The following is a 24,344-nucleotide window of genomic DNA, read 5'->3' on the forward strand; positions in this document are numbered from 1 at the left end:
TCAGCTCAGGTCGGTCACTGTCCGAGAACGAGAACGTTTTCATAGCGCTGTGAGCCGTCAGCTTACTGAACCGGTTAGATTGCTGCAACAACAAAGTCTGACCTCAACCAGGTGGTGTGCTATAAATCCAAAATTACTGCAGTATTTGCATATCACCCTGGCTGCCTTCAATCTTTGACAATAATCCACACCTGAGAAATGTTTTCAAGTATTATCTTGTCCAGTAATTCACTGAACATCTCAGTGGGAGTTAATTAAAATGCCTTTCTGCCCTCTTGCTTACCTCATTCTGCATTTCCTGCAGGGTGCTCATCTGTTCTGTTAGCTACCATCTGACTGCCTCAGATTCGGTGTTAGAGGAGCCGCCAGTGTTAGACCTGCCTCCAAGCTACACAAATATTTCTGCATGCCCTCCAAATGCTCCTGTATCTCACATTGTCAAGGATCGTTTCAAAATGTTTGTCAGGGCCCACAGTTCTCCATCTTGACTCTCGGCTGAGTGATCAGAATTTTCTTGTAGCAATTTGTGGTGAAAGTTTGTGCGGTGCAAATTTGCAGAGCATAAAGTGTTTTCGCAAGTGTGAAAAAAGGTGAGAAATGCGAGAATTAGACCTATTTCAGGGCTACATTTTAAGTATGTTGAGGATTGTGTCACAGTTCGATTCAAGCAGCTAACGGTGACGCTAGCTTTGGAGTTTAGACCAGCTATAAGATTAATATCATGCAATTAGTCATCTAGTTTTCTCCTTCGGGGTTGAAAGCAATTCAGTGACAGACTTTGGTGTTGTGCTCTGCCTTTAATGGGGACATACCGCAGAAAATGTGGGCTTTGAGGCCTGCTTCTATTGTGGTTGGCCTCTGTTAAGTAGAATGAGCACACGACAGTAATCACTGACCCTTTTTTTATTCTTGGGCTGCAAAAGGAAAGGTGTGTCCTTCCAGATAGTGTGCATGGTCACGTGGCTCTGCACTGATCACACATCAAGGCATTCTTTTCCCCCCTCTGCTCTAGTTAATACACAACCATTGTAGGACTAAAGCAAGAACACAGAGCTGTGTGTGAGACAGGCTTTTTGTGTTTTGATACTGTGGGTTGAATTTAATTTCATTCCACTGACACGTCTTCAAGCAACAGCAATTTAAACATCTTCGCTGTTATTGCTTTTCCCCAGAGTGTGGATGTGATTTGTTGTGCAAATTTGGGTGAGTTTGCATTCAGTATTACAAAAGATAATTGGAAGCTTGGCAAATTCTTTGGAGAGAATAAGTGAGACCTTTTTTTTTTTTCTCCTTCCTGTACTCAAGGAAAATCCTGTAAACACTGTAGCAAATTATTCACACACCATCCTTCTCAGTTTAGTCTAGATTTAAGGCCACAAATATGTTCCTCCAAACACTTTAAGAGATAGATAGATAGCCAATCCAGTCCACAGCCCAGTCAGTAATCTAGTGTCTGTTTTGCCATACATTAAAGATGTAAAGTGAGTATATGACATCTATTGCACTTAGAAGTTGATTATATATTAGCAATACAGCAATAATAGCACATCCTTCTAGATTTTGTTCCATATTAACCTTACTTGCATTATGCAGTCTGTCTGCCACAGGATGCAAAAGGTTTACTGCATAAAGAAAATGCAATAGCTGCAGAATCTGACAAAAATATTAATTTTTTTGTCTGCCTTTGCTGTCTGTTTCTTTTGTTAAAGCACAGTACAACACGGAGCAGTGCGGTGATGCAGTGGCTAAAAATGTCACCTCACAGCTACCCAGATGTTTTCCACATAAAGATGACTCTAGTTCTGTGGTGTTTAGTCGATTTTCTGAGCATGAATCATCAACTAGTTTGAGACGTGAAGCATCATAGGAATCTTTTTAAGATGAACAATTTTTGCTGGTTTCAGATGCTCAGATGTAAAGATTGATGCTTTGTATTGTTGTGTATCATCATGAACTGAAGATTTTAATTTTGGTTGGAAATTTATGACTAAAATGTATATATTTTTTTAATACTTGACGGATTTAAAGGATGTGCAGATTAAAAGGTTATTGGATTAAAGTATTTGGTCAATAAGGGTCTCTATTTGTAGAGTTTGCATGTTCTTTCTCTGCATTCAGGGGTTTCCGCTGGATACTCTGGCTCCTTATCACAGTCCAAAGACCTACCCCTTAGATTAATTGGTGATACTCTATAGGCTGAATGTGTTTGATGTCTGTCTCTCTGTGTTCACCCAGTAACAAGGTGACATCCTTGAGATTAAACATGTCTTTTACAAGCATGCTGTCAGTTAAGACGGGCAGCATTATGCTAGAAGGAGTTAGAATTTAAACCCTTAACGCCCAGTGTATCCTATTTGATACATACAGTTTTTATGTGAGACTTCAGTGTGATTTCTTTCCCCTCGTAAAAACATAAATAAATTGCACAATACAATTTTAAGCAGTTACAAAAAGCCACATGTTACAAATACGTTACAAATTAAAAGTCATATATGGAAATAAAAATTGAATTCATTTTTTAAACTAATTTGTCAGGTGGTTCAATAAACTCTCAATTTTCAAAAAAATTTAATTTTATGGCAAATATTTCATGGTTTAGGGGTTAAAGGGTTAATTGTGGGAGAATAAAGAGCACATGCAGGAGAACACAGAAGCAGTGTTTTAATGCAACAACCCTCTTGCTTTGAAGCAACAGCACTAACCACTGAACAAACCACCATGCTGTTAGCTCCAAAAGTGTTGCTTAAAAATAAGTTATTCTGGGTCAACATGCCTAATTTTTCTCTCTGATTTCTAAAGTGTTGCTGATTGTTTTGCTGGTAGTTTGCTGATGGTTGTTTGCTAGCAGACATTCTTTGTTGAGATAAGCCTCTACAGTATTTATTACTCTCAGTTGGAAAGAAAAGAAAAAGTTGGTAACCACCTACTTCACATTGCTCCTTATTGATTCAAGTTGCTGATTATCATCAACTTTCCATAGAGCCTGGTTGCCACTTCACTGGTAGGCACTTCATGTGTGGACAGGGCTCCTTTGCAGCAAGATTACAGTCTGTAATAACGTTTGGAAACGCTATATAAAAATCTGTTTCCACTTCAACTTGATTAGAAATTTTCAGTAATTTTCAGTATTAATTATTTGGTATTTTACTTCAGGTAACCAAGTAATAATGACTTCATATCAAAAGATTTCCTTTATAGTCGTTTTATATTGAAAAGAACATTTTGCCGCATGTTCAGAAAGTGACTTAAACCATTAGCCAGTTTCGAAACCAGTCAGATAACGTTCTGTTGGAAATATGTTAATCATCCAAGTTCTACATTTCAGAAGCAAACGCTAAACTTTAAAGTGATGCAATCATTTATCGTTTGAATGTTTTTGTTATCTGTGCTATTCATTGTATATTCAGTACATTTTAGTGGATTTCTTTTTCTAATGCCCTTTGATCCATCATACATGATAAATTGATTTGATAAACTAGTCAATTCTTGCCATCACCAGTGTGTGAATGTGTGCGTGAATGGGTGGATGGCTGGGTGTGTAAAGCGCTTTGGGGTCCTTATGGACTAGTAAAGCGCTATACAAATACAGGCCATTTACCATTTCTTGCTGGGAACCTTTTAAAATGTTCAGACACCAGTTTCAAGTTATATATGCCTGCTGCCCAGGACAGATAAGTCCAGTTCCTTGAGCATTGCTCTTATAATTCCTCCATGGGCAATGGTCTGTCTGGCTCTGACTATACTGGCAAGAGGTTGAGGGAATAAATGTTCTCCCAAGTGTTAACTGAAGGCTGGAATGTGTGGTTCGTTATCTAACCATTTTCTCCGTTTGGAGTTTTTTTGAATTTACTACTTATCAGCTTTCTATGCTGAATTTGTTCTTTGGAAAATTTAGGTAAAAATAAAAACTTAGTTGAAAAGCTTAGTCAGTTTCCAAATTATAATATCTAGAATTATAGCTTGTTGTTTAACATTTAGAGGAAGATCAAAATGCACGTAGCTCTCCTTTAGGCCTCACGCACTGTTTCTGCTTTTGTTGGTGTTTTGTAGAGCTATTGTCATGTCTGAAAGTTTGCCTGTCTGCATACATCTGCCTCTTTTTCTATGTTTACATGGTTGTCCTGGATTTGGGCAGTGCTGCAGTCCATTAGCCTTAAGAGTTTATATCACAAGAAGTGAACAGCTTCCTCTAAGGCTTCGAGGTTGTGGACAGTATTTCCAAAGGCGAGTGATAAATGGAGCTTGCTTGGTATAACTTTCCCTCACAACAAGGCTATCAATTCGCTCCCAAGCAAACAGTTGCTTTTACTCTGAGCTGTATTGTGCCGAACGGAGGCCAGGAAGAATTAATGCGAAGATGAGGGCACTCAGTGGAGATCGAGAGGGCGATTTGGAGGTTCATGACAAACAGACTTGGCTGCAGTAGATTTAATGGGCCAATTTTTTGAATACTAAGTCCTATGATAGATCATGTTAAGTTCTTTCACAATAATCCAAATTGAAAACTAATTTTATCCAGTGACTAACATTTGACGTTTGCTTCTGTTAAAAATACTACGTGGAGGTTTTCAGTGGAATACATGTACAAATTGGTGCACAGGGTGTGAAGACAGAGTGCTTAGCATTTACCACAGACCACCACTTCCTGTTTGCTAAAGTGTCATTTCTGATAAAGATTCCTATCTATTCTCATTTGCTGAACTTAACAAGATGTGTGTCACTAAAAATGTTGTCATACTTGCTCATACTAAACGCAGTCGACTTTACATTTTGATTTCTTTGTACCTCCCACTGCTAGAAGTTATTTTATGATGCATTTTAGTGCAGGGAGAACAACTCCATATGTCAGCTGCTTAACTGTGTGGCATGCCTAATAGGCTTACAATTCATTTCAAGTGTTTTAATGGGCCACAAAGACAGGTGAATTTAACTTCTAAGGTGCCACACAGATTTTAATCGCCCACACTGCATGGTCAAAGTCTAAACGAAGTGCATACCTGTCCAACTGTTTACTTACACATCCAGTACTCCACCGCCTCTGCAGGTGAAACCCGTCTATCGTCTTTCATGGTGTTTAAGGTGTGGCCCTACTGTTGGTCCTCTCTGGTTTCCCCTCCCCCCCCCTTCAGCTCCGTCCAATCCCCGCCACCAGGAGAACTCACCTGAAAGGATTTGTATTTAGGGCCGATACTCGTCGCTGATTGGCCAGGTGAAGGCACTCTGCCTCAGGGCTTCACTACCAATGGCGACAGTGCTGCGTGACTCATAGGGAGAGGACAAGTTGCTTCACTACACTTCTCCTTTTTCTGTTTCAACCAGCAGCCTTTGCATTGTCTTTCCCCCCCCTCATCTCCAGCTTTGTTTTGTCACTGTAGAAAGGTGTGGGCCTGTCCACGTCTTTAGGCACCATTGTCCTCCTTTGAACACGTCTTGGATTATTTCCAGTTTCACCATTTGCTGCCGATTCTTCTCTTGGTTGCCGAGATCAACACTTGGTTGGTTGTTATTATGGACCTTGTCACCCGAATCCTGTGTCTTTGAGGTCAGTGACAGATACTTCTCCTCTCCACATGTTACCTGTTTTAAGCTTTTTTTGAGTGTGTTAAAGGAAAGGTATACATTTTACATGAACAAACATAAATAATATATATTTAGGACGTATGTGAGTAAGCGGACAAGCAGTCAGGTAGTTGGTTGCTCTGCTGTGCATGGCTCTCGTTATCGTTGCGCTGACATGTTTTAAGGTTTTCAATAGAGAGCTTTAACAAGTCATCCCAGTTCATCTTACATTTAGGAGCATGTTTTCTCTTGTATTGCATCTTTGGAGGCATACTAATAAATCAAATGTCACTTCAAAAAACAACAAACCTGCATTTGTATTTATTCTAATCACCTTCTTGCCCATATCTCACCATTTTCCTCAAACCTAGTTGAAACTTTTTAGTGCCTGAAAACTTGTCAGATAAGGTAATCACTTTTAACTTTAAAACCTGCCATGTGTAGATATAATAAGGATGATCTTTAACTTATATGTGTGTTTGTTGCATTTCTTTTCTGAATTGTTGCCTTATATGGCGTCTTGAAATAAGGGCGGGAACAGTATTTTGCAAGTCGCCTGACCAAGCCCACATGTATTTTTCACTGTGTAGTAATGGTCTACTAAAAAGTAATTACACTCTGTGATGATTTTGATCCATAATTGCTGCACAAATGTCATGCTATTATTAAAAACTGTGAGTTGCTACATTCACAATTAGAGTAGAGAAGAAAAAAAGTAAAGGAACGGCTGTGGTTTCGCTGTTGGAGCTCTTAGCCACAGCCACATCGAGTCAGTCATGCAGAGCTTCTTCAAAATCTTCTGATCACTAGAACAGAATGCTGCTTATCTTGTAATGTAGATGCCCAGATGTTTGACATTTCAGCTCACAGCAAAGTCTGACCCTGAAGTGCCTTGCTTCCTTTTCTGTGCATGTAAAAGTTAACCTTGTGTAAAGTCTGTCAACCAGGCTATTGTGCTTAAAGTTGTTGAGTATCTGTTTCTAAAAGTTGCACAGAGCAGCAGAGATAAAAGCACACTTCCTGTTTCCTCAGAAATCTACTCTGCACTTTGTGCACCACAGTGTGCATGCAATACATGTTTGAATAAACATGCCTCCGAGTCTGAGTAACATTCTGACTTCACATGCACTTTTTTCTGAATCTGCTTTTAAATGTTGCTTCATTGAAGATGCACAGAACTGTGCAGTTATCTCAGTGAAACCCCGAACAAGCACAAAACATTCGTCTAATTTTTAGTCTGGCTTTTAAAAAATGTAATTATACACAAAATATCCAAGCGTGTGATTATTTCATTGGTTTGGCATTCAGAAATTATCTTGTTGATGTAATGTTTTGCATAACAGCTGAGGCCCATTAAAGGCAGTGTAGAAGAGGTCATCTTACAGACACCAAATAAATAAATATCTCTATACTTTAGACTGAATATTGAGTATTATTGGGTGAGGGTCAGGTGGGCTGGCCCTGAAAAACAGAGGACTTTTTTTTTTTTTTATGTGTTGTACCATCAACACATGATTCAGTGTGTGAATGGCTCTGTTGTTGAGCCGGTAGAAGTTTGCATTTGACCTAACTTGCCTTACTTTCTCATCATAACCTATGGCCCACCTTGATTTGGATTGTAAATGAGGGCCTCTTGCCTCAGAGGCTGAACTCATAGTGAAGCTGCTGTTTAGTGAGGTTTTATGCCTCTCATTGAAAGAACAGGAGGGCGGCTTGACTGCAGTCTTTCTTCCTTCAATACAGTGTCAACAGGTCTTAGCCTGTAATTAGATCATTAGGCTTGGGCAAGATGACGGAGGTGGTGCAAGATAAGGACGTGACGAGAGCAGGAGCAGGCGGGGTTTAGTTTATTACTACAACTCGGGCAGGCCGAGATATGTAAAAATCGAGGATTTGTGTTGCTCCATGTTGCAGGTGCATGCTATCACGAGAAGAAAAGAAAACACAGAGCCAACTGTGAATGGTCAGGTACAAACTGTTGGTTATGATTTGAATAGAATAAATGAGAGTAACATCACCTTTGTGTGGTCAGATGGCAGTAGAGAAATGGTTGTTAAATAGTCCTAATTGTCGATGTTATGACTGCGTATTCAAAACAAAAATGGTGCCATAATTTCCATGATTCAAGTAATGAAATATTTTCTTAGTAATATTATGATGGCTTTGGCAAGAATTATTTCTTTATACAAACAACTTTGCTTAAAGTATCAACGTGTTCATGTGTTCCTTTTTGCCTGGTGACCATGACTTCTACCACTACCCTTCAGCCGCCTTATTTATTGAAGCCGCTGCGGAAAACCAGTGAACTCATAGTGAAACTAGTGAATAAACAAGGCTTGTGCACCCGCAGCCATTGTATTTCAGTAAGCCCAACTGGAAAATGTCTCATATGAGAAAGCACAATCAGAGCCCTTTTTGTATTGCTAAACGATGAATTTGCATCACATTTCCACGTCAGTTCCCCCATTTCTTCTTTGCTGTTTTATTTTCCATTGCTCTCTTTTTATGGGATGGATGGAGACCTAAAGGTTAGAGAAGTACACTTGTGATGGGAAGTTTGAACTCCTGTGACCCGTTGGGAAAACCTGGGTGGGGAAAGTTAATGTATAACTTTCTCTTCTGCTTAATAGCTACTGTGCCACTGAGCAAGGCACATTCAGTATTCAGTTTGTAAGCTGGTTGTGTATCTCTGTTAATATGCTGCCGGTGCTCAAGAACCCTCCCTTGATAAATAAAGTTAAATCGATTGAGCAACTGTCTCCCTGTGTTGCAACCGTCTCATGCTCGGAGCGTGCTAGGACTGGCCGTTGTTCTGGAGTACATACCGAACCAGAGCTGTTATCATCACATCTCACCACAGAGCCCAAAAACCAAACCGTTTGAAGTTCTTCTAGCCTGGTGTATTTCATTTCAGTCCCCGATCTTGATTTATATTCGAGGGGCAGAGATTCTTTCTTTTGTCTCTTTTCTTCAGTGCATTTCTCTTGACTGGGAACTCGTCTGTGATTTCTTTCAGTGATGCTTTCTCTAAGATACTGATGATCATATTGTTTGTCTGTGTTAGTCCTTTAAGTCATTTTTATTTGGAGTTGATTTACTGTGTAGTGAAGTAAAAAGACTTTCTAGACGTTTTACTTACTACATGTTTTGAGGCTAATTTCTCACATAAATACTGTAAATCCTATAGATTTAACCCCTCCAGTGTGTACTCATTAACTTCGTGGTTACAAAAGTACTGGTATAATAAGCCAGGCTGAAATAAGTGAAGTAGGTCATGTTTTCTCACAAAGAAAGAGGGCGCACAAGAGAAATGATCTAGTAGAGGGAATATCAGATCACACCTTTTCACAACACTCCTGCTTATGTAATGCAGCATACTTATCTGGGAGTATTTAACATAACACGAGTCTTGGCATGACATATGGCGTCACGGTCAGTTGTGAAAAAGTAAATGTAACTTCTGTTAACTCAAGTACCATACATAGTCATAGTTTTGAGGTACTGAAACTTGGGGATTCTGCTGCAGTTCAGATGGAAGTATTGCATGTTTTCATCTGCTACATTACTTCAAAAGCTTTACTTAGTAGTTATTGTTCAGATTAAAAGAATAGAGAACATTAATGGTTCTAGTGCGCTGCCTCATGATGATGTATGAATATCTATGCGCTGTACAGTTGCGTGTCAAGGAAAGTAAGATTAACCTTTGGTCAAGTTAAAGATCTGAGTACTCCGTACACCATTTCGGACACAAAGAAATGTAATGCAAAGTCCTCCTGTATGTTTCTAGAATAAAAGGTTGATCCTGCTGCTTTCTTCTCAGTGGCATAAAATTCAGGTGGCATTTAGCAATGGATTAGTTTGCATCCTTGATAGATTTTCAAAGGAATAATGGCGTCACATATTTAAAAGGTGCTATATTTACGTATCTTAATGTGAAAGTTCAGTTGCTATCAATGCAGTTCAGCTATCTCCTGTGAGTCTCTTGCTCTGTGGTTGGACTCTACTTCCTCTGTCTTCAACTGCAGCTGGCGGAGATGATAGTCCTTTTGCTTTGAGGCCTTGGTGAACTTAGCGTATCAGTACATGAACCAGTTCCACTTGGATTCACCAGGGGAGGGTTAACCCACAGGACTTGAGACTCATTGGACAAGTACTGACATCAGCAACTGCCACAATAGGGACTAACCGCCACCACGCAGGCATGGACATGTAACAGGACAAGGAACTAGCTGGTTAACAGTAAGTGAAATAAATAAAACAAATGCTCCATTAAAAAAAAAAAAAATCAAATTAATAACTTCCCTGTCCAAACTTTCCTACTTCACATGAACTGGGCGTGACTAGTTGTAACACAAGATAAAAATAAAAAAGAAGACGAAGACTAATGCTAAGATTTAAATTACAACAGGAAAAGGATGCAGAGATTTGAGAGTTTGGCTGTTTCCAGGCAATCAGAAGCACAACTAATCATCTAATTGGTTCAGATCAACTATCTGTGGGGAGAATTGTCATTTAGAGATCGATTCTACCCAAAAAGGATTGTGATAGGACCTTTTGGCCACATCCCTAGTACTAATAAAACCAACAGACTCGCAGAAACAGTGAAAAATAAATATAACATCTATAAAATAATGAACTGGAAGCCGTGTGACTTGGTTAATGCTGTTTAGAAATTACTTCCCTTTTACTATCATGCAGTTAAAGAGACCTACTATTAAGTTAGTGTTGGTTGATATACATTTTATATAAAGCGTCTACATGGAAATGATGATAACTCATTTATCTTGATAAAAGTTAATCTTTCATAGACGTTGTTCACTGAAGTTGTGTGGGCGGAGTTTGAGGTGCAGATTTATTTTTCCTCCAGATAAAAACAGCATACAGACATCAGAAAAAAATTTCCATTACAACCTTCTGTTGTGCTCTGCATTTATTTGAAACACAGTCATTTGGGACTGTATACTTTACAAACAGAAAACTCCATGTCTTCTGATGCAGTTTGATGCAGTAGCTATAAATTGCTAATGCTATATAAAGGCCTGAAAGCAAGTTCACAGTGCAGTGTTTTTGTTTCCAGTTATGTGGGTTCCACCCTGCATGAGGTAACAAAGTGCAAAAACGTAGACTCACCCTGTGTGAGATGCATATGAACATAAAACTCACACAGTCTGAAAAAAGTTTTAGCTGCTATAGTTTCCCAGCTCTGCTGTGCTAATTTAGACATCGTGTTTGCTTTAATGCAATATCGTTTGGTACAAAGAGTCATTCTAACCCAGGAAAATTGATTTGCCACATGTTTTTAGGAGGCTTTTGGTCCCAGACACCCAGCTGCAGTGGTGTCTGAGTTTGAAACTTTCAGCAGCAAGCTCTCTCATATGGAAAACTGGCCATGCCCATAATTACTGCAGTTCTCAGATGATCTGCTGAGTGGATCCCCTTGTCTGAGTGCTAGTGTCCAAATATAAAAGGACTGTAACAGACTCTCAGTCATTTAATTTAGCTAAAACGAATGCCTGAGGGCTTCAAGGAATGACTGCTGCATGCAAATTTCTAAAAATTTGTGGTGACATGGTCGATGTATAAAAATCAATAATAACATCACTTCTTACATCTGTAACTCTTAAGTTCTCGCATCCACACATTTGGGTCTACATCCAGAGATGATTGATTTTATGTGACAGTACCGCTTTGGTTCTTTTCTTTCTTTCTTTTTTTTCTTGCGTATTCAATTGCACCTCACCCACAAGTAAAAAACCCCCCACTGCATTCTCATTACATAACTTGACAATTCAGAAGATCTCCTTATTTGCAGGATGTTAGATGTGAATACTGATGACATAATTAATAGCAGCATTTGAGCTTAGCTAGAATCAGTCAATAGGCCAGTGATTAACATGCAATATTATGTTTGTTTAATCTGCCAGGGATGAAACATCCAAGATAGCATGGGTTAGTAGGTAAGATTTAGAGCTAAGTATAGTGATTTACTATGTTTTTAGTCGCTGCTCTAAGTTAATCTAATCAGCTGTTGAAGTTTGTAGGCTATACTAGGATGATAGTAATGTAGTGGTTTTTTTCAGTGAATAAAGATTATGGATGGGTTTGATTCTGTTGATGCCAAAGTGATTATGGCTTCTGCTTGTAGGTCCAATTTTTTTTAGTTGTTAATGGTTTTATGTCACCGAGTCAGAAAGCACTTTGAAAAAAGTCTGTCATGTGACTCAGGTGTGGAAACGCTCCACTGCCTGGAGTTTGACGTCATTGTTTTAAAATGCACGACTGTAGAAGTGCAGTATATAAAGAACTGAGGCACTTTGAGGCTTGCTGCTATTACAGATTGGACAATTTCAAAATGTTTCTTAGCTGGAAGAGTTCTTTGTTGGGGAAAAGAAAAGAAAAATCAGAGGAGTAATTTTTACAATTCAGTTTTTTTGATTTCAGCCAGCTTGGCAATCCATTCAGTTGTGTGTTTGTGCTTGTTATGCTTGGTCTTCAACATGTATCCTCACAAACACACAGTGTGCCTTTGCTGAGCTGAATGAGGCCCACCTGCTCTGTTCTTGTTCCACAGAGCCTACTTTACAAGCCCTCTCCCTCTGCGTGTTCCTAGGCAACAGCCACTCCTTGTTTACCTTTGCGTTTTTGCATTGTGATTCTCATCAGAACAACATAGCCCCAGCCCCTCTGGAGACTGATTGTCAGGCTTTTTTATTCAAAGTAGCATGAAGCAAAGATTAGCATTTGTATGAGCCTGTAGTGTGTGTATCTTCCTAGAAACTCGTCATTTTTCTCTGCACGTGTAGTTATTACTGATCCCAAATATGGTAAAGCAATCACACCGTGTAAATATTTTGTTATACAGCAGTACTGAGCACAGCTGTCTCTTTAACCAGGTGATTTATTGTCCTCATTTCATGCACCTATGCTGCACCTTCCTCATCAGGTGACTGTCATAAACAAGTGTATTTCATAAAGCCTTCTCAAATATTGACCAGCCTGAGCAGACAGTCCTTCTGTCCCTTGCAAATATGTCAAACATCTCTCCAAATGTATGAGCTGCGCCATAGATTCACATCTGCGGCAGCTGGAATATACGAAATGGATGGAAGAGGGTGGTATTAGCAGGGAATGTTAATTTGAATGTTATGAGTAGTGAAAGCACAGGGCGGACACGATTCCAGAAAACTTGTTAAGATGACGAGCTCAAGCGTTTGAAGTCCAAGTAATGCTCTAATACCTAAAGCATGCAATCCAAACATTTGTCATGAGTCCATGAGTTGTTGTAGCTTAGGCCTGTTAGGTCACTCACACAGCTTAACACTTTTTCCCTTGTCTGTATTTGAACTATGCACCTGGCATCTTGAAAAGCAATGACTTTGCACTTCTGTCCTTCGATCCAGGAATGGGCACACGTTTACTGGCTGCAAGATTAGATAGAAACATTGGCCAGTGGTATCCAATACCACACTGACCCAGTATCCAATTGTGCGAAATCAGATAAGCTGTCTTGAAGGGGCTAAGCTGACTCAGTGTGAGTGGTCCTATCAGGGAGGCTTTATGGGGGATCAGATGAGAAGAGCTGATTTTGTTGTTATTAGCTGTTAAACTGAAGCATGATCCCTGGAAGTCTCAAAAACAGCCGGGGCTGTAAATCTGCATCTCTGAGAGGGTTTTATCCTTTTGATGAAAACATAATAAATGTAATAGGATGTAGTATGACATGCTGTACTCGTATTATATGGTACTTATTTCTAAAGACAGTGAGCATTAAAAGGAATACTTCTGAGAAATAAATTTATTTGCCTTCCAGCACAATAATGATGAGGAGATTTAAGGCACATATATGTTTGTGTGCTAAATCTAATGTAATTCGAATGTTATAGTTTGTTTGCATAATTTGTACAAAGATTTGTAAAGTCTGTACTTTCACAAAGTAGGTTAACTTATCAGATAGTAGGCAGGTTTTGTTACCTTTGAACAGAGCTAGCTTTTCCCCCCTTGTAGCATAAGGTAAATATTTATCATACAGATCTGTGAGTCACATCAATCTTCTCAGCTTCCATGTTGTCTCTTGAACTAGTGGTAGAGTCAAACTGTATGACGAGACAAAGATTACTTTGTCTCTGTCTGACTATGTGCCTTCTGTAGGTGTGTTGCCTGTTAGGTATTACTGCATGCCTGACTGTAGGTGGACACATCAGCCTGCTTGTGTCCAGACCTGTTTGGTATGCAGCCTCCTTTGCAACAGCCAGGTCCCCCTTTATATTCCACAGTCAGCCCTGAAATGTCTGGGCTCCATCCGTAACATGTACTTACGCTAAGAGACAATCTAGGAAGTATCTTGGCAAAGTTCATACAGTATAGGCTTTGTGGATTTCTTCCCTCGAGTTTATTAGGAATTGTGGAAAGTTGCGTAAAAGAGTGGCAGCTATCAGAGATAAAGTTGGCATCGATGTTTATAGTGTAAGAAGGAATTTAGGATGTCAACTTTCAACTTGTTTTTATTTAAACTCAGTTGATAGTATGCTGCTGGTATTTTTCCCTTGGGTACAGTATCCTCCCTTGCTGCTGTCAGTATTCCTGTGAAATGACATCTTTGTGTTGGTATGAATGTAAGTGCTTGTGAGTGGTACAGTAGTGCAAATTTTATAATTACTTTAAAGTTTGAATTTTAGTTTGATTATAGTGATGAAGGACAGGTTTAAAGCAATTTTCCAACTTTTGGTTCATACAAAGACGTGACTCTGTATGTACTAGCCTCCTGTATATATCTAGCGCTTGTGGGAAGCTTGCTTATTGTCTACAAAAAGAGAGAACTTTGACTTTTCCAGTCTAGTCATGCATCAAATGGCTCCCACTCAGCAGCCAAAACAACAGCAGAGCCTAGAAGTTCAGATGAAACATTTCAGCTATGTCTCCAAGAAAAGAATCAGCAGGGCGATGAAACTCCTGACACACATGCACAGACATGCATGCTTTTTATTCATCCGTGCTCTCTGAGTTCTTTTTACTCAGAGATCTTTTTGGGTTATTTTGAAATTATGTCATTGAGCTCAGATGTGAGAGCATTTAGAAAAAGCAACAACATGGTTTATATAGTTCCCTGAAAACAGGCCAGTACAGTTTTGGAGCCAGCTCTGGTTTGTAAAAAGCTTGGATATATCTTATTGCTCTTATCAAAACTTCAGTTGCTTCTTGTTCTTTCTTACTGGCAAAGAGCAACATAGAAAACTGAAATCACAAGCTTTACATGCTTTACTGCTTCGAGTATTCATTTTAGGTGTATAAATGTAAAGCATTACTGCCTACAGATCCGACTACACGCAGCGCTGCTGTGAACGTCTCGAAAAACATTCACGGCAGTGCTGTAAATATATATGTTAACAATATTTTAAAGATATGGCGCTGCACACAGGCTTACACTTGCATGGATGGCAAAGATCACATTTTTAAATAAAACTGTGGCAGAAGTGTGGCGGTCACAGCAGCACACAGCGAATCAAACTGTTATGTTTGGTGCAGTTTCTTTTCTAAAACTTTGCTGCAATTTCCTGTCCTGTTTTCACAACTTTAGTGGTTCTTCCTATCTGTGACATGTGGCTGGTTGCCACATTATAGAAGTAGGCTGCTGGTGGTAATTTTTACTAAAAGCCCACATCTGTTACTTTACAAAAGGCCTCTCTTTGGATTTGTTGCGTATCAGGCAAGACAACAGTACTGGAGTCAAGATGGATTTTATTGATACTTTATTGTGGTTAGATTTGTTTACCGTGTATTTCTAAGCTTAATATTTGTTCATGTTCAGTTAAGAACAAAACCGAATATTTTCACACCTGTAATGAATGACTTGGGCTTCAGGCAAGTTCTTCTCTGTGTCTTCTAAAAACATTTTGCTGTGCTGTCGTTGCGCACACTGAAATACTGTATGACCAATAAGAGAACACTGTGTGACAGGAACTTTGTAGTTTCTTCTTAGAATTTGTGCAAAACCAACTCACGGGGCCAAATAAGGGATGTGTGTCTGTTTTGAGGGGTGGGTGGGTTAGTAATGCTATCTGCTTGTGCATGACTTGTGTCAGCATTGTGGGGAAGAGATGTCTGCAAATGGCAGGTGTGGCTTTGAGAACTCTGGTGTGATCCTTTTGAATCACTAAACAGCCCTGACTGCAGTAGCAGGTTTGAAAATGTCAGAAAGCAAAAGAAAGCTGGGAAGCGTCTCATCTGCAGAATACATTTTTGAAATGACTCATTAGCTTCTTAATATTTTGAATATACAATATTTACAGATTTCTTACTTCTGACTAGTTTAACTTCTAAAATCCAATTATATGTTACACTGTCAGACTTAGTCTTTATCTAAAGTCCAACTGCAGTGTAATCACCTTCATGTTTTACGTCACTCTGGCAGTAGTTATAAAGAAATGGTACCTGTATGACAACACTCAAGTCTACGAGCGTGATAGTGTGTTGTTTCAGGAGGAAGGAGGGGGAGTTGAGAACTTTCCGCTCTTACACAGAGGAAGAAATTTTCTTCTGAGTGTGGTTTAACAGACAGGAAGCAGCAGAAACCCAGTGCTCAGTGATGCTGTTCCTGTGAGTGCAAAATTCACAGGTCAGTTTGTGGGTGTTTTTCTTCTTCTACCCGGCTTTAAAATAAGTCATTTCTATTTTTGTCTGTCATTCTTCGTGTCGAATGGCGTAAACAGAAACGTCCAGTATTCTACGCTGTGATGAAGCACACGTTAGGAGCAAGAATAGCCTGTGTCTCATGTCTTTACTGGAAGGAAAATGTGACCAAAAGAGAAATGGAATCTGGTCTCTGTGGACATGTCTGAGTTGTCGTCTCCGGGGACAGCACTAGGCTTTCATCCCTAATCTCCAGACCATATTATCCTGCTAAAGCTAATGTCCAATCTTCCATAAAAAAGCCTAATGTTATACTGAATAGTGTGTTAGCTGGCACGGACAGCCGTTGTCACAGGAAGGCATGGGTCCTTCTTCCAGAGCTTGAAGCCTGAGTGGAAAAGTACAACGTTCGCAGGAGATGAGATTACATTCCATTCGCTTTTTGAAAGCCTGTGCGCGAGGTGACATTTTTCTTTCAGTCTTCATTTGGCCCTGGCACGGCAGAACCAATTGCCTACTAGTGTAACACAGACACAGCGAGTGCTGGCTCGGATGCATTGCTGTCTGTGCTTCTGATGCCTGGTGCTCTGCAGCTGCATGCCATTAGCCGGTGTCTATGCCTGCCTCTGTGCCCATTCCAGCCATTTTATCACTACACGCTTGGTGTGGCCCCTGGAGTGCTGTGAAAGTGCTGCTTTATTCTGGTCAATAAAGTGGAGTTGGAGTTTGAAACACGGTGAGGCATTTTGTATTGTGCAACGCTAGGTGTTGAGTAAAATATAGAATACGCAGAAAATGCTGTATACAAAACAATTATGTTGCTGACATAGTGCAATGGCAGTGATGAAACCGCCCTGTTAGTGTGTTTTTTTTTGTCTGCCTTTGTGATGCAAGACCTTAATTACTGTTCTCTTACTTTGCTGAATTCATCCACACTGCCTGTACTTTTAGTGCTTTGTTGTCTCAAAATGTAGAATATACATCCAGCTGTTCTTTCATTATTCGCTCTGATCTGTGCTGTGTTTGCAACACTGCTGTGCTTAAGGAATTTTCCTTGGCGTCCAAAGTGGCATTGTTACATAGATGTGGGTGGGTTAGCCACAACTGAGAAAAACAAAGGGGAACTGCTGTCCAGAAATGATGATCAGGATCCTCTGATGCCCATGTGGGCTATCACAGAGCTCCAGGAATGAACTTGGGCCTCATATAACTGAGTCATTTCCCTAACAGGAACCAATAGGCTCCTGCAAAAACAGCATGCTCGCAGCTATATAATAACATAGTGGTAAGTAAGCCAGTGCATTCTCATTCATCTATGTGCCATGTCAGACATAGGTGTATCACTGCACAGGCGACCGGGGAAAATTAAACCTTTCATGTGAGGTAAAGATTTCTTTGTACTGGTGTTGAACTTTGCAGGTGTAATGAGTGTAGAGCGATTCTTGGTTTATTTCTCTTTCAGTTTTTACCTCTGCAGCGTTCTATACCTTTGTGAGGTTTTAATTAATACCGCTGCCCCTCTGGCACCATCCATCCTGTGACCGTTGTTATGTAGCTACCCCAGTACACTGCTGAACAATCAGCCACCTAAGGAAACCTGTATTTTTGTAACCTGAGCTGAAAAGGATTGATAAGTAAAGTTTGCTTAGCCCTTTTCTTGCATCTCACAATGTTTGCACTCACCACATGCAGGGTGACTCATTGCACAGTCATTCAATTGGCTTAAATTACCTCCTTTCATGGTCAACAATGAGCTCAGCTGAAGAGACGAAAGCGGGGGAAGTAGGGCCTTCTGGGAATGCTTCATTTGTTCATGAATCCTGACTCTAATTGGTTGTTATTGGGACTGGCAGTCACCATGCTGTAGGGGTGGAGTACGCCAGTGTTTGGTTCATATGCTTCTTCAGTCTGCTGCACACTGAACTGCCATATATAACAGCCAGTCATAACTGTCTGAGGAGAGCTGAGTGATAGAAAGACTCCCATCGTTGTGTCACCTGACAGGGGCCACAATGGAGCCAAAATGTCAGCTGTAACTGATAATAATGCTCATTATGCTACATTCCAATGAGCTATACCATTAGTATGCACTTGGGATAACCAAAAATGTGTTAATGTAATTTCAGCCGAGTTCTAACATTCAAAAATCTTTTAGAATACTAAAGTGAACAATGCTGGGTTTTGAATATGTGAAAGAAAGCTTTAATGTGAAAGGAGTCCTGAGCGCCCAGCTTTATAGATCTCCCCATGTCTGCTAGAATTGTAGTGCCCTAAGGCTTACTATTTTGGTTTTAGGCATCAGACTTTATTATTTCAGTCACATCACTCACATCACCATTGCTTCCAGCTGCATCAGGCAGCTGTTTTCAGCAAAAACACTTGTGTACAGATGTCTGCCCAACACCAGCAACAAACAGAAGAAGGTAGCTGTTGACCACAATCTTACAAAGATAACTATTTCTGTCTGCTGGGTGTTAATGGGTAGTTCTGCGCTAATAACACCCCAATAACATCCCCAGAACCCCCACCCACCCATCCCCCTCCAAAATAAATGAGTGCACATTTTAAGTAGTTATTAATATGTTATAGCATATAGTTTTCTTTTCACAAGGACATATTCAGACAGGATGACATGGAAAAAAACCCAAAAAAACACATGTGTCTGGTTGGAGTCAAACCTTGCACACACTAGCATTAAGCCATTAAACCTCACCAGAACGCCCCACCTGGTAACCACGCTGAAATATTCAAGTCTGGCAAAAGAAGGCCCCACCCATAGCGAATCACAGGCAGTCTATTTGCTCTGTAGACTATTATGCATTCACTAACATCCCAGTAAAATCCCTCCCTTCACTGTCCTCGTCTTCTCCTCTTTATGACGTAGTAAATGCAGTTACAACCCTGCCCCTGTGCTGGGACAAGGCAGCTGTTGTCATGTGCTGGGGGATAATGTGCAGGCTGCGTCTGACTAATGGCTGGCTCTCTTGTATCCCAGTCTGCTGTTAGCACTTTGCCAACTGGGTCATCCAGATCAATGAAGCTCTGACAGGAATATAGAAAGTACATGCAACCACTGACATGGTCTGGTACATTGTAGCAAACTGCACATAAACACAAGCATAAAGCAGAGAAATAAATAAATTATATTTACTTTCATCTTTATGCCTGTTGATTTGATAACAGCCATTTTTTTTGTCATCTGATAAGTGGCTAGTGACTGGATGCTGATTATTTACCCTTCTATAGGCACAGTCCTTGATAGCTGAAATGTACAGCTTGATAAACGTCCATAAATCGAACACAAACTGCAACTACAAAAGGGGAACCAAGAACGTCTGCAGCGGAGAACATCTGCTAGATTAGCAGCGTGTCTTCTCAGATCTGCTGCGAAGCTGGGCAGGGCCCTGTCAGAGTGATTGCATGCGATACAGATAACACACATTTAGTTTGCAAAACATGGATCAAGGCTTCTGTTGTAAGTGTACGAGTACACCAGTGGAAACTGCAAATGATTTAAAAAGCAGACATATGTGTTTAATTTGGAAGCCTCACACAGTATATCGCTTCGGCTTGAATCTGGTAATTCACAGTACCAAGCATAAAGATGCCAAGAAGTCCAGCACACTGAGCTCCAGACAGATGGCGGCAGCGTCCAGCCCTGGCGGAGGTGGGCATGGATGCTGCAGCAGGGACAGCATGAAAGATTGACTGGAGTGAAACACTAGCCTTCTGATTAAGTTTCCTCGTCTCTCTTCTGTTTCCCAAAGCAATGCCTTCCAGACAGTAACTGCATGCTACTGGTCTGTTTGGATGCTTAGCAGAGAAATACACTTTAATGTGTTTGCTGGCTGTGCCCTATGAGCTGCAGAAGTCCTTCACTATCACCTCCTCTTCTGTTCCTTTAAAATACAGTTTGGCCTCGTATGCAAGTTTGTCACTCATACAGGCATTTAAAAGCAAATAAGCTCCACCCTGAAGCAGTGGCAAAAGCAGGAATAGCGAGTGTTTGGAGGTGGGGGAAGGTACCAAACATTTCCAACTTACTTCTTTATTCCTGCCAGCTCTGATCTCTGGGAAACAAGAGGGAGGGGCTGTGTTTGTCGCCCCTGGGTTTATACTTATACTTTAACCCAAAATCAGCCCCTCCTACCCTTCATTCCCGAAACCTGCCTTTGGGTATCGATTGCTGGGACACACCTAAAGACACACACACATATACACAACAAGAAGTACATGACCACCAGTTTCCCTTCAACACAGGCTGTGATCACAGTAACTCCCTGAGGGTCAGTACAGAGGGGCTTCCAGAGCCGCATCAGACGAGTGATCTTTTGCCTGTGTGTGTATGTGAGAGTATGTGTGTCTGCATGTGTGTGTGTGTAAACAAGGGAGGGTTTGCTCAGACTGCTCATGTGATCATAATATCGACCCCGCTGAGCCTTATGATCTAAGGCAGAGTGCTGAGGGGTGTTTCACACTGAGGGGCAGAAAAAGACATCTGTGTTTAAATCAGAATGAACTGTGCAGTAGTTCGGTGAAAAAGAAAACAGATTTACTCATAATACTACCAGAAATCCTGTTTAAAAAATGTATAAAGTAGGTCTCGACCCTACAAGTTCAAAAACAGCAGAAAATTCTATCACAGTAATTTTTATTGTTTTTTTTTTTGGGGGGGTGGTCCTGAATTTTTTTGTCTGATGATGTCACCAAGAGCATGTAACTTTTCTACATGCTCACGTTTTTTTCCAGCATTTAATTAAAGCATAATCAGTCAATCTGGAACATTACTGACAGATTAATTGATCATTAAACAAGTGTTGACGGTCTGTTTATTAACACTGTAAATGGAGTATTTGCGCTTTGTATCTCTACCGTTTGTATTCACATTGATATTTTCAGTAAAAGTAACTGCACAGATTGTAAATAAGAAATTTTAAACCTGGTGACACTAACGTTTGTTAATTAGTGACTTTTTAAAAAAAAAGGTTTTTAGGCTGGAACCAGTCAGTGATCTGATTTTTCAGCATCAGATCAAAACTAGGCATGACCCAGATAATGCCTAAACTGCATAGATTTGAGCAGGTTATAGATCTAACCAATGTGAAGTCCCAGGAGTTCCACTTTATGAGGATTTTCTAGTAAAATTACTAGAATTACTGCTGACCTATCACCTCTGTCTCTCCATCTTCCAGGTGTAGATGCTTCAGGCGCAGCAGGGCCCAGCCTCCGTGTCAGAGTGGGACGAGGCTGCTCCCACCTGGGCCACAGGACTCCTCTGAAACTTGGCTCATGGTCTCTCTCTGAGCAATAACTGCTCAGATTAAAAAGACGGGATTACAGGGAGGCCATTTTGTGAGGTGAAACTGAGTCTGTCTGCGCTGGAGTAGTTATAGCTGGGATTTTTTTAGGCTGCTCTTCGACTTTGAAACTCCACTACCATGACGACAGCAGTACAACCCAGTGAACTGGTGTTTGAATTTGCCAGCAATGGGATGGACGAAATCAATCAGGTACAATCTCACCAGAGAAATCACTTTTTCAAATGCAACTCTCTGTTGTTGTTGATTTTTTTTTTCATGACTCGACTTATAGGGTCTGCATTAGCGTTCAAACCCGTCGAGCTCAGTGGCCGACCGTCTGTCTTTTCCTACATGACACACTGTATGCAATCCTGTTGAAAAATGAAATACATTTCAAAACAAACAAAACTAGTGTAAACAGCATGGCCACTGGGGTAGGATTAGCCTGTGATCTCTAAGTTTGACGACACAGAAAGGGAGGAGGATGGAGCCGAGAGGAGGTCTGGGAAGAAGAGTGCGGGCTGCCGGTAGCACAGAAATGGAAAGACTGAAAAACCTGCAGTGAGGCTAGGGTGTGTGGGAGGCAGAGGGTGGGGCTAGGACGTGAATGTGTTTATTACCCAAAGGTTACTGTGTGCATTCGATGTCAACTTGTGCCTGTGTGTTTTTTCATTGCTCGGTCAGGTGTGCAGTTATCTCTTCCCCACACCCGGGTCTGAATCCTGTGGAGCAGGCTTGATTGTAAGTGTGGAGATGTATGTGTGTTTATGTGTCCTAGTATTTGTATGTGTGTATCTAGAGTGGCAGGCTGTCATTGGATCCCTGAATAGCACCAGTTCAAGCCTAACCTGATGGACCAGTTACAAGGCTGTTTAGAAGGGATGGGATAATTCCAGCAAAAGGTCTTGTATTGTTCCAGTGCTACAGTTTTGTGACTTGCTGCACCCACTTGGCCTGTTAGACAAGCAGTTTGCCTCTATTTACTAACTCATGAATATACCCCCACACACACACTGAAACGAACAACTCACAATGGCACTTCTGCAGCGGCCATTTAGACATTTAAAGATTTTATTTTCTCGCCACAGTAAAGCTGTCGGAGCTGAGTAAAATCACCAAGTAGATTCTGTAACGATTAGCCTTGCTATATTGGTTTGTAAGCCAATGTGTAGTTTGAACACAGTCGGGATCTGCTTCAGCTGAGGGTAGGGAGACGCGAAAAGGGTCCCAAAATTTCCTCCATTTTTAAGCTACATTATAAAGGCATGTGGCTTTAGGCAAACAAGCAGCTTTTAAACGTGATGGTATCTCTTACTTACGCCAGCTACACTTTCTCAAATATCGTGATGCGGATACAGAAAGTGTACAGACAGTTGGACTACATTGTGGTTAGGCAGGTAAAGCAGAAGAGAGTGGGGTGTGGGGGAACAGGCTGCACAGATGCTGTGCTTTCAAAGCAGAATGGGGAACTCAGAAATGCAAATTGGTTGGAGCTTTATCGCCTGTGTTTCCCTACTAGAAACACTATTTAGGTCAAGAAAGAGGAAGAAGCCGTTAGGATACTTGTTGTATGTGCAGTATAATTTGTGTTGCATGCAGGGTGCTTGTACCACCTTCTCATCGTTTTACTCCTTTAAACAACAGTTTCACTCTTTCATAGTTCTTGCCGGATTATCAGCGGGTTCGCACAGCAATGCAACTCTGAATTGTTCACAGAAAAAAACAATCAATTTAACATCAAAACAACAGCGGAGACGGCAGCAACATGTGTCTGCCGCTCTGTCAGCAAACTGTGTGGGATCACAGGCTGTCTGCATTTAGTGGGAGAGGGTGGGAAAGGCTGCTGTTTCAGACGCAGACAAATAGTCGCAACGGTTTTATCTCCTGACACACGCTTTGTTCTTATTCAAGGACAGAAAACTTAATTTAAGTCAAGCCGGGAAAATGGGGTAGCCTCACTGTCTCGCACTCTGATAGTATGTCTACCAAAGAGTCTGATTAATGGGAAATATTCAGTGCATGTCAGTGAGACACTGATAGCACTCGCAGTCATAGCAAAATCCAGGGTTTTTAGTAGTCCCAGGAAGCCTTGTGGTTTTTCTGCTTAGATGGCACAAGCTGTCTGTATCTGGTAGAGGTATGGTAGACATTATGCAGGGCCACCTCCTCCCTCGACTCATAAACACCTTATTAATAAAGAATCCATGAATAATTAGCGCTAGTGCTGCTAAGGAGGGCTAACCGTTTAACACTGTGTCCAAATAATGAGCCAATCGGTTAGGCTCCTGGTTAAACTATAGCCGGGATGGGTATGCAGCCACGCACACTCGAATGCCCCTCTTCCCAGCCTCCCCCCAGCTCAAGGCCTGGACACCTGGTATGCCCCAGAGGGCCAAACCAACAATGGACACTTGTGCAAAGAGACAGATAAGCCTTTATTCATGTTCCGCCTACCACACCTTTTTGTCTTTCCTTTTAATCAGGTCATCACTCTAGGAATGTGATTTAAGGTGTTTCATTGATCGACATTGTTTGTCTAAAATGAAAACAAATCACAACATGAATCATTTGATGTAATTCAGCGAGGTTCCGACACATTGTCATTTAGAGACCATTTCTCACGAAGCTAAACATAGTAGCTTCGTCTGCCTGTCAGCGGCACAGAAGAAATGATTTCAAAGCATTTTGAAGTGTAGTGTGCTGCCATCTGCTGGTGCCCAGGTGACTACATGTTTTGCATCAAGTTGACTTCTTTATATAATGCTGATAAAATGCTTTATTTGAATGATTATTAAGTCAGCATTCCACTGGATTTTCATGTTGCATTTTCTTTATACTATTTGAGAAGTACTGTCAGGT

The 24,344-nt window shown here is 40.8% G+C and overlaps 1 protein-coding gene across 6 annotated transcripts in view; it reads left to right on the plus strand.

Annotated features, from left to right (window-relative positions):
* Window positions 1-24,344, plus strand: part of elf1 (E74-like ETS transcription factor 1) — a 39,113-nt gene that overhangs the window by 8,958 nt on the left and 5,811 nt on the right. For 2 of the 6 annotated variants that reach the window (XM_026146046.2, XM_026146038.2), the window contains exons 2-3: window positions 21,378-21,695; window positions 22,170-22,226. In XM_026146046.2, the coding sequence (XP_026001831.1) occupies window positions 21,624-21,695; window positions 22,170-22,226 (129 nt within the window). In that variant the 5' untranslated portion in view covers window positions 21,378-21,623. Of the gene's footprint in view, window positions 1-5,207; window positions 5,543-21,377; window positions 21,696-22,169; window positions 22,227-24,344 lie in introns of those variants that run through there. The other 4 variants (XM_080289559.1, XM_080289563.1, XM_026146030.2 and 1 more) reach the window with 3 other exon arrangements.

Source organism: Astatotilapia calliptera, chromosome 2, assembly GCF_964374335.1.
Source record: "Astatotilapia calliptera chromosome 2, fAstCal68.1, whole genome shotgun sequence".
Taxonomy (NCBI): Eukaryota; Metazoa; Chordata; class Actinopteri; order Cichliformes; family Cichlidae; genus Astatotilapia; species Astatotilapia calliptera.